Genomic DNA, 11303 nt, shown 5'->3' with positions numbered 1-11303 from the left:
ACTGGGTTAACTAGATTCACTGCTATTGACTTCGTGAGTGCAGAGGACACTCGTGGCGAGAATTGGGATGATGTTTACTGCTTTTCTGTAGATTGATCGATCTCAATCTGTGTCCCCCTTCGAGGACGCATGGAAAGCTCAAGTGCAGTGGACCGTAAACCAAAAAAAACAAATTTGTTTCATTCCGGTTCAGTTCATTTGCTCGTCACATGACGTCGTCTTCTGTGACTCCGATTTACAAAGTGGAACGTACAGTACGAAACAGTGTCAGGAAAAGAAGAAGATGCCAGTGAGTAAGAAAGTGATGATACAACAGTGATACTGAAAATTGAATTCATATATTATTATTATTGTAGAAATAGGACAGAAATAGTAGTAGACTTTTTGTGGGTAATATGACAAAAAACTCAAATGTTTCTTGTTGTCTTTTACCATAGGGGCAGAAAATCTCCACAGCAACAATCCTCTAGCATCATGTTGTTATCTGTAATATAAATGCAGCCAATTACCATCGGACCTGTTGGCACACAGAGGCACAGCTGCTCCATGGCTGGACTCATGTCCCACAAGGGCCCTGGGCAAAAAAAAAGGCTTGTTGGCCCCATGTTGAACCCCGAGATCCACTGTAGCAGACTACATATATACTGTTCATTATTTCTCCAGGGCAGCCAAAGGAAAAACAAGGACATGATTATTAACTGTTTAATTAATAGACAGAAAAAAAAAAAACTGGCAGCGCTTCTGATAATTGATTATAAGTTTAAATCTAGATGGATTCCACTGGTTCCAGCTCCTCAAATCATTTTCACTTCTCTTTAATAGTAAACTCAACATCTTTGTGGGGTTTCTTACATAATTTTTACTGTCGCTCCCATGGGCTTCAGTGATAATGATGATTATTATTATCAATGTTTCATTGACTAAACAATCCGGAATTGAAAAAACAAAAAACAAAACAATTGTTAGGCATATTGCTAGTGAACATAATCGTTGTCTGCAATCCGACAGTGTCAAAATGAAATGTTCTAATTAGGAAAAATGGGCTCATTTCACATTAATGTAGACCTATACGTAGTTTATTACATTTATGTATTCATGCATCAATGTTTGCATCACATTGATAATTGCAGGCAGTAAAGGTGAAGCTAATTTTATTTACTTTACACACTCTTGGAATAAAAATGCATGATATTTTATTTGATGATCACATTTTGTATCTATAGTGATTCTTATAAACCGCTTGGTGTCTTGATGATTTTTCCTGAGGGCATAATCTTTGTTCATCTACGATCATTTATGTTTGTGTTTTGTTTTATTAATGTGAGTCTTAAAGGTAATTAGTACATGTGTTGTCATACAAATGTAATGGAGTAAAAATACAACATTTGACTCGAAGGAGCAGAAAATTGAAGTAAAGTACAAAACAAGAGATGAAAGCATTATTTCATGTGAAGAGTCACAGCATGTGCCGGTCCAGTTTTTGCTAGAAATGTTTTTGAGAGAATCTGGAAACGTTTTTTTTTTTTTTTTCCTTCTTTCTATTCACAGAGGGATGGATCAAGTGTTGCCTTCACTGCCACAGTGGAAATGTGTGTGTGTGTGTGTGTGTGTGTGTGTGCAGAGACGAGGCGTTGTCTCCTGCTCAGGGACTGACAAATCCCTCCTCGCCGTATTTTGGCGTTCGCCGGCGGCCGCGCTCCGCTCCGCTCCGCTCCACTCCGCTCCGCTCCACTCCCTGTTTTCCGGGGAGCCCGCGCAGATCCAGCCCTTCCAACACGCGCTTGCTCTCTTACGTCCCGTCCGTGAGCAGCGAGCTGGCCGCGGCGGAGATTTCTCCTTCTGGTTTCGGATCTTATCTTTTTTTTCTCCCTCCCCTCCCACCCCCCCTCACCCCTCTCTCGCTCCCTCTCTCTCTGCAGCTGAGCTCTTTCTGCTCTTTTTGTTCCCCTTCTCGCTCCACGCACCTGAGCCGCGCGTCGCGGGGAGGATCGTCGGCGCCGTGTTGCTCGCTCGCCCGCAAATGTGTTCGCCCTTGCGCTGCGCCTCCGTGGCAATGGATTGATTTCGGTGTTTTCTCTCTCTCCGACCTCTGCCTCGACCAAGTTGAGAAAAACAGTCTCTCTCTTCCAACCTGCGGCTCTCTCTCTCTCCCCCCCCCCCCCCCTTCTCTCTCTCTCTCTGGCTCCAGCTCCATGATCCATCCGGACACTTTGAAAAGTACCTGGCTGCGGATGTCTCTGCACATTTGAGGACTTTGAACTTTTAAAAAAAATATATTTTTGGTCCCTGGGTGCATTTTTTTTTTTGCAAGGAGGCGATCGAGGGGGGATTTTAAGGATTTTTCTTTTTGTGTGTGTGTGTGTGTGTGTGTGTGTGTGTGTGTGGAAAGCTTCCCCCCCGGGGGGGTTCCTGAAAGCCTGCAAAGATTTATTCGTGGAAAAGTGATGGCCGAGCGGGGAGCTCTGTCGCTCCTCTCTCTCCTCTGTCTCACCTTTCTCTACACGGCGACCACCGCGGCGAAGCATGTCGACAAAGGTAAACGTCTTCCATTCCCCTCACACACACACACACACACACACACACACACTGTGCCGTTCTCCTGCGGCGCGTCTCTGCGTTATTTACGCGTCGATTGGAGCAACTTACCCACATTTGTATCACGACTTGAGGGAAGGAGGAGGAGGAGGGAGGCACACAGAACGAAAAGCTGGCTCTGGAAACCAGACATATGGAGCTACGAGGCAGCTCGTTCTGCTGCGTTCAGGGTCCACGGCTCCTCCTTTCTCCATTTAGGCAACTTTAAAGAAGTAGTTCGTCCACAACAGGCCCCGATTTTCCCTCTGAGGCTCGACCAGTTTTTAAGGCTGCGAAGGCAAAAAAATGCCCCTTTCCCCCGTTTCCTTTTGTCTGCAGACGGAGGCTGCTGAGGCACAACTGCTTTTAAGAACATGATTCACAGACATGAGGCCGAGTTGTTTTTCCACCAACGTGCGTTTTTTTTTTTTGGTTTTGTGCGCAATTGGCGCAAAGAGGCCAAATTACGCGTCTGCTTGTTGACCGGAGGTCTTTTGCTCTGTGCAGTGGATGGAAGTATAACTTGGAGCCGGGGGGTGAACAAAGCAACTGCACCATTGCAAAGAGTCATGATGTGATTCACTGTCCGGTAATAGGGGCCGCATCATCAGTCCCCGCAGACGTCCCATTACCTGCGCGTCGATACGCGTTTGGCTGATGGATAAAACAGAACAGAACCCTAATTATTTTCCCTGTGTTGATTGTTTCGTGAAGTGGGGCCGCTGCACTGCGGTGTGTGCACTTCGACGTGTCTTATACCAACCGGTGGCTTTCTGTGAGGGGGGGGGGGGCTGCTGCTGTTAGTGGTGGATCCTCCACATTAGAAAGGTGTTGATTGAAGTCTTGCGTGTTTCAGCAGGAGCCAACCAACAATCAGCAATCTGTTGTGTGCCCCCCCCCCCAGGCCACGATATGCATTGAGAGAGAGAGACCTGAGCATAAGAAAAGAAAAGAGGGTCTTTCCTGCAGCCACTGGAGTGCACACAGGGCACTTATCACCTCCCTCCCCTATCATGATCCAGTCCTTTATCATTTAAGCCGTGAGGTGCTATCAGCCGCAGCAGCATGTGGTCTGGAAATCTGCAAATGTAACCGACTCTTGTGCAACATGGCCTAATTTTATTCCCCCCTCCTCCTCCTCCTCCTCATCATCATCAACATCATCACCATGATATGCAAAATAGTTCTCTGTGTGTGTTTGAGTGTGTCTTAAAAAAAGAAGAAGAAGCAATCCATGCGCCTTTGAGAGCTTGTTGTTTACTCTGCCAGTTTAAAAAAGAATGAATGTGCAAAAGAGGACCGGCCTTGGAACGGCGGGCCCCTGCTACCCGCCGGGGTCTCTTGCGTGTGGAGCCTGATGAAAGACCCTCTCCTGCATGAGAAGCCGCTCTGCAGTGGTGGAAGGGGAGAGAGGGAGAGAGAGAGAGAGAAAAAACCCTCCTTGGCTTCGCCAGAGATCAGTACAAAAGAGAGAGAGAGAGAGAGAGAGAGATGGGGGTAGGGTGAAACAGGCTGACTGTCTGGAAAGTAATAAAACCAGGAGATTAAGGGGACCGGGGGAGTTCCTTTGGGAGCTTTGATTGATTCCAGAGAATTGGACGGGGACCCACACGCAGAGAGGGTCTCCAATTACTAATTGTGGGGTCCCCCCCTTTCTCTGAAAATATCTGTTTATCCAAAACACATTTCTTTTTCTTCTTTTGAGGTCCCGACCGCGGCCGGGAACTTTATCTTTTATCAAAGTCTGGCAGAGTTGCAGGCAGCCCCGACACTTGAAAGAGTTTCTCTTTTTGTCCGTCTCATTTAGTCTGCGGACGGATGCGATAGTTTTTTTTTTTCTCTCTCTCTTTCTGCTTGACTTTGGTATAACTTGTTAAAAGTTCAGCCAGACTGCTGCGATACTTTACCACTTCCTCGTCTGTAGGAGTTGTTAGAAGTGCCCCAGGAGTTTGGCCTTTGTAAACAAGTGCCTGCGAGAGGAGTGTAAAATCCATTTAGGCTCTATCCTATCTCTGTAATCCTGCTGGAGGGGGGATTGTGTGCTGATTGTATCCCGGAGGACAATGCAAATAACTTGCTGAAATGTGTAAACATTTGGCAACCCCCCCCCCGCTCTCGCAGACCGCTCTCCGGGGGTTTTGTCCCAGGCAGACCACCTCAGACTTAACAAACAAACTGTTGTTTCTCCTTCCGGTGCATTCAAGGACTCCGCCGCCGACGGCATCGCCTGCCACCTTTTTGTGTCGCTGCGTACCGAGCAGCCCCGGTGGTCCCTACAACCCCTTCAGTTTCTTTTTTTTCGCGGGGGCAAAGGGAAGTAGGGGGGCTAAAACCGGGATCTAATCCAGCCGGAATTTCAGGAATGATTCACGCTCCATCCACATTGCTGCTTTTGTCGTTTGTCAAGCGCATCGCCGCTGCCGCTCGCCGCCTCCCGTCCACACTGCTGCAGGGCTTTTTGTAAGTTTGGCAACGCTGCTTGCCCCATTGCCCCGTTTGAAAACTCCGGGGCTTTTGTTGTAGTATGAAGCCGCGAGAAAACGGAGACGTTCGGCGCGACTCGACTGTCAGCGGTGAACGCAAAAACATCGTTAATCCTCAGCACTAGTTCCACCTCACTGTCGAAGAACCCTCCTCTGTTGCCCAACTGTTGCGTCTCGTCCGTAGTGTTTTTCCTGCAACTAAGTAACTCCTGTACCGACAGGCCCGGTGTGCGTGAACGGTCACGTGTGGGTATGGACGCGGAATTGACACCGATTCGGAGCTGGAATCTTTTATCCGTTTTGAAACATAAACGAAATTTGGCAGTATGGATGCAGCCTCTGACCTCATTTACACAAATGCATTTTTACAACTTCACCTCCAGCTCGAGGCCGCTGAATCTTATCCCTCGCGACGAGCCGAGAGAAGGGGGCACCTGCGGCCTCCGCCGGATCAGAGCACGCTATTCGCCGATCATCTATTTATGGGCCCGTAAAGTCCTAATGACCTCCATCCGCCGGGAGTCGGATAATGGCACACTTTGCCAAGTGTTTGATTCATATTCCTCTCCATCTCCATCTCTCTCTTTGTCTCTCTCTCATGAAACCACCCCCATCAGGAAATGCCGCGGATCCGCTCGCGGGCCCCCCCCCCCCGATGTGGGATGTTGGGTTTGTTTGCTTCTCGGCATTAGAGCCGGCGAGGTGAGGTCAGCGGTTTGAGATCACAGTTGGGAAAAAATAGAAAACCCGACAACAACCACGAGACTTGTTTGTGCTCTGTTCCCCTTTTGCCTTTTTCAGGAGGCTCGAGCTGCGCGCGCGGCGTCTGTGGGGGGTTGAATTGACCCCAATCATTGAAATGATTTGCGCCAAACGTCGACAACAGTTTATCACGTGTAATTGGCGGGGGGGGGGGGGGGTGGATCAATATCCTCTGAATGGATGGAATGACGTCTGCTGTCGCTTTTTTTTGGGGTGGCTGGGAGCGCAGGGGTCAGCGCTTTCAGCAGACTATCCGGGCGAACCTATAGGGGGTGACGGACGTTTATTGAATCGTGCGTGGCCCCCCCCCCCCCCTCTGTCCTTTTTGCCAATATATGGCTGTCGGTTACAACAGTGGTCACAGTGCAGGCTGAACTGCAGGACTGCAGCATCATTTGCTCCACGGCAAAAAAGAAGGCATGGCCTTAAACTTCCATGGTTTTAATCCCATTTCTCCCATCCCGCCTGGAGGTTTTATGCTTGTACACCATTTTGAAGCTGTTTAACTTTCTCTCTCCACGCTCTTTACATTTTAGTCTGGTATTTTTCTCCCCCCCCCCCCATTCCGTCTACTGATTTGCTATTCAGCACTTTCTCTTAAAAAAAGGGGGTTCCTCTAATCGCTCGTGGCGGTGAAGGGGAGGGTTGTTTTGAGTGGAGCCAGGCCATGGTCTCAAGAAACCCCCAGAGCGGATCATGGACAAGCCCACGGCTTCTGCTTGCCCCCCTGCTAAGACGAAATGACCTCTACCAGCGCCGCTTCTGGTGGTGCGGAAAAACGACTCCGGCCTGTACGCCGGCGTCTCCCGCTCCTCTGATTCTGCTACACATTCAACGTGAAGTTGCCGCCCCCCCCCCCTCCCCGACGTTCAGTTATGAGTTTTCATACAAACTGATGTGTGACATTAGGTTCAACCATATTGGCCGACCTCGCAAGTTTCTGTCGTCAAAACTTTGAGCCCCCGAAGCACGCCTCACTCCCCGGCCCAGAATGCATCTGTGCGTCCACACGCCCTGAGCTCCACAAATGGAGTCGGCCAAATATTTGCAGGAGGAAGTCGACCAGGCGTAAACCTTTTTTTAATTTATTTTTTATTCCTGTAACACTAACAGATGAGTCTGTCCACGCCCGTCTAGTTTTTGAGCTAAAAATAAAATCAAATGCAACAGCAGTATTTTTGTGTTTTATGGAGCGGAGAGAACGGACAGCTCCCGGAAAAATCCTCCGCGCTCACACGCACCGGCGGTGTCACAGGTGGTGTTTGGTGAATGTGTCTGCGCCGCTGTTTCTTATACAAATTTAAAAAAAAAAATCTCCCGTAGGCGTTAAACTTCAGCAGAGAAGACTTAGTGATATTCACACTGTCAAACAGCCGCTGGGAGGAGGCGTGAGGATAAACTTGTGACTGGCGGAGCAGGTCAAATGTGTGTCGTGTCCCCCCCCCCCAAAAAAAAAAAAATCCATGATGAACCTGTCACTCACAGGAATTGATCAGTGTCACTCTGTTGTAGTCAATCAGAGGAATACTTACCAAGCAAATTCCTGCCCGGGGTTGAAGGTATAACTTAAAATTCCATATTCACCAGCTCGGCCGTGTCGTTTAAAAGTTCAACGTTTATAGCAGCGGTTCCTGGTTCACCGGTTTCATTGTGACATTTTGTGTGTGCCTGCAAGGAGCCTATTCTATTTTTTTCCTTCATTTCCTTTGATCCCTTTCCTCGTCTCTGGACAGGGGGAAATCCCTTTCATTGAATGTGTTCTGTAGGAGCATCATCTCCGCGTGTCTTTTGAGTGCCACGTTGTGATTGGTCAGTTCACAAAAGAAGAAGAAAGCCGCTCACATCACATCCAAAGGAGAGAGCCTCTCTCCCCAGAATTCAGGTGCGCCCCCCCCCCCCCCGCTGCGCCCCGAGAAGATGTCAGACGCAGCATCTCGTCCGGTCCGACTGCTGTCCGTCTTCTTTGTGTCTGCTCGACCCTCGCATGTCAATAACAGAGACGGCGGGGGAGAAGAAGTTGATGGGCGTTCGTGGGGGAAAAGAAAGAAAGTTGTAAGAGTATCTAGAGGCCATGAAGCTGTCCATATTAACCCAGTGTGATGTTCCCCTCTGAGGCCTTATGGAAACCGGAGGGACATAACATCAACAGTATTTTTATGTTTTCCTGGAAACGATACATTTCTAGGCTACCGTGGTGCTATTGTGCGCATCGGGCATCCCTGTTCCGCTGTGACTGACTGATGCTCGGATTAACGACCTCTGGGAGAGCAGATTCTTTTCGGTTTCCTCGGAGCTGACGCACACACGCACACACACACACACACACACACACACACACACACACACACACACACACACACACACACACACACACACACACACACACACACACACACACACACACACACACACACACACACACACACACACACACACACACACACACACACACACACACACACAGTGGAATTGTGAGCAAAACACACAAAGAATAGACGTGTGCCAAAATGACTGGCACACGTCACTAAGAGCGTAGTTCACCATTGGTGTTATTGTGCTGCCGTGTGGTGACGGGAGCACTAAGCCGGCCTCGCTCCATCTCGCGGTTCTTCGTTAACTTTTTGTGATTTTTTTTTTTTGTGCAGAAAGTACAGTTACAGAAGGTGCTTGGACATCATCCTAATGTCTGACACAGTGATTATCAAACACAACCATCTTGAATGCATCCGATTATGCAAGATGCATTGATCAAAAACTCTTGAGCAAAACGTGACCAAACACTTCTCTGAAACTTGTTTTTTTTTTGCATTCTCTCTACGGACTGTTGTATGTTTGTGTATGTATGAAAGTAGACTGCGGATGCTCGTACTGCTGTCATTTTGCTGCGGCTTTCGCCAGCGCAGCGCTAAAAATGGCTAAAAAATGCCCCTTGAAGTGAAGGTTGTGTGAATAGCGAGTAGTCATCTTGCAGCGTGACGCCGCTGTGAAATATTTCAAATATGCTCTGCCAAACTAGCGCTGCCAAAATTGGCCGTAAAGTGACGTCTGAAGTCTCCTTCTTTCGAACTATTTGAATACCAATTCATGTCCATAAGAAGGCAAAGCAATACAACAAGAGACATTACTACACGTAGAGGTATATTCATTACAACAGTAACGTGGACATTTTGGGCGCCAATCTTTAGGTTCCACAGTTTTGCCGTCAACAGACCAAGATTGGAGGCGTGTCCAAACAAGTGCAAATCAGTCCCTCTGTCGGCGAGTCGGGCCTGTGACCTGTCTGACCTACATTTCAGTTTCAATCGATGCAGGTGACGCCGTGCGACTCCCGCCCGTCGCGCAGTGCCCCTCGGCGCCTGTGAGAAGTGGCGAGGCAGACAAATCCGCGGCAGTGCGGCTCACGATCGAATGTTTTTTCTTTTCTTTCTCTTTCTCTGCAATGCGATTATGTAATCAAATTTGGAATATTTGTTGACAGCCCCCCTCGTGCCAGACTGAAGTCACCATCGGTCATGTTCTTGAATCGGGACGGCGTGGCCACCGTCCAGACAGGAGGACTGCGGGAGCCAAGCTTCTTCGGTTCGGGGGGGGGGGGGGGGGGGGTGTGTGTGTGTGTGTGTGTGTGTGTGTGTGTGTGTGTGTGTGTGTGTGTGTGTGTGTGTGTGTGTGTGTGTGTGTGTGTGTGTGTGTGTGTGTGTGTGTGTGTGTGTGTGTGTGTGTGTGTGTGTGTGTCCGCCTGGCCTGGCACTCGAGCGAAACCTCGAAGCTCCGGGCTTCTGAGGGAATCTTTAAAAAACCGTGCAGGACACTGAGAACTCCCCCCCCCCCCCCCCCCCCCCCCGAAAATGTTCCTCAAACTTTGGCTATTTTGGTTCTGCCGAGCCGCTGTCACGGTGTCTCCTCGTGTCGGTGGTGGCAGCTGCATAGGATTATGACACGTGCAAGCTGTGCCTGTCAGATGAGCCCGGACTAATGAGTGCAACGCTCTGTTATACACACAGGGGTTGTTTTTTTCACGGCCCCCGGGGGCGACAACACAGGCGACTCCTACGAGAATAAGACGTCTTTTTGTCTCGTCCTTTTCAAATGTTTGAATTCTTATTGTCTAAGTCTTTTGATGTGTTCAGTGTAAGAGGGAGGCTCAGATCACAGCAGTCCTTAATAATGATTGCCTCAGGTTCAGGGCTGCAACTAACGATTATTTACATATTCGATAAATCTGTGGATTATTTTCCCGATCGATCGATTAGTTGTTTGGTCCATAAAATGGTGAAAAATGTCGATCGCGTTTCCCAAACCCCAAGATGATGTTATGTTTAGTCCGCACACCAAAGATATTCAGTTTACTGTCACAGAGGAGCAAACCACATAGATATTCACATTTAAGAAGCTGAAATCAGAGAATTTTGGACTTCCCCCCCATAAAAACTACCGAAAAAGTTGGCAATTAATTTAGTAATCGGTAAACTATTGCAACTATATTCATGTTGTCTTTCTATCATTATTAAAAAATGCAAAGTTGGAATTGCTGGACTTATTATGGGTGAAATCTCTCTGGAAGCGCATCCGAGCGTTTCTATCAAACATTTTCTGCCACAACGGAATTTCACAGAGGTGCATAAACCTTGAAAGACAGTCAAGGGGAAGTTTTTGAGAGAGATTGTCCTTGTTTTCGGAAGGCAAAGCAAAAGAGGGGATGACGTATACTCATTGGAATTGGACGAAAGATCACCTCAGGATGACGGATCGAGCACAGGCGCCATTCAGTGCAATCTGCCCAAGGAAGAAATGAGAACGGGGCCTTTTTTTTTGCGCGTTATTTCGATTCTGGCAGCTCTTTTCCCTCAAATCAGTCATTACGCTTGAGAACCTTTAATTCATTAATTAGTGCAATTCATATCTAATTTAATTCTGAGGTGGCAGGTTTCACTCCTGGCAGCCGACCCGCTCGTGAATGAAGAGAGACTAATGTTCGTCTCGGAGAGACTGATTAATGACCTTCATTTGGTCGCCCTCATCCTGCCGACATGAATTTGTTCTCTCGCCGTCCCTTTTTTTTTCTCTTTTTTTTTTTCTCGGAGGACGACCATGGGGTGTGATGATTTAACCCCCGAGAAGTCTCCTCCGCGGTGTAGTGCGGTTGTTAAGGAGGCGCTGCGCTTCAGAGGGAACAACGCGGGAAATCAACGCGGCTTCGCCAATATAATGACTTTTGTTTATCATCGTCGTCCAGTCAGTGTGGATGTTGTGAAATGTGAACCTTGTCATTCCCAGTGCAGAATTTTTTTTTAGTTTTTTTATGGATGGATTATCCCGTTGCCTCCGAGCAGTGGAGGTTCAGATTGGTGATGATCCGCTTCACTCCCCTAAATTAACTTCAACATCTTCTGCATCCCCATCATATTACCAGCGCTGGGTTTACCTGTGTGTGTGTGTGTGTGTGTGTGTGTGTGTGTGTGTGTGTGTGTGTGTGTGTGTGTGTGT

At 48.2% G+C, this 11303-nt stretch overlaps 1 protein-coding gene across 10 annotated transcripts in view; it reads left to right on the top strand.

The window, feature by feature from the left end:
• The first annotated feature begins 1792 nt into the window (after nt 1-1792).
• The window catches only part of neo1a (neogenin 1a), a 151607-nt gene continuing 142096 nt past the window's right edge, over nt 1793-11303 (top strand). For 4 of the 10 annotated variants that reach the window (XM_035628083.2, XM_035628081.2, XM_035628078.2 and 1 more), the window contains exon 1: nt 1796-2535. In XM_035628083.2, the coding sequence (XP_035483976.2) occupies nt 2445-2535 (91 nt within the window). In that variant the 5' untranslated portion in view covers nt 1796-2444. Of the gene's footprint in view, nt 2536-11303 lie in introns of all 10 variants that reach the window. The other 6 variants (XM_035628079.2, XM_035628082.2, XM_035628087.2 and 3 more) reach the window with 4 other exon arrangements.

This window comes from Scophthalmus maximus, chromosome 4 (genome assembly GCF_022379125.1).
Source record: "Scophthalmus maximus strain ysfricsl-2021 chromosome 4, ASM2237912v1, whole genome shotgun sequence".
Classification (NCBI taxonomy): domain Eukaryota; kingdom Metazoa; phylum Chordata; class Actinopteri; order Pleuronectiformes; family Scophthalmidae; genus Scophthalmus; species Scophthalmus maximus.
Note: the sequence above shows the minus strand (reverse complement) of the source record. Positions and strands in the feature narration are given on the sequence as shown.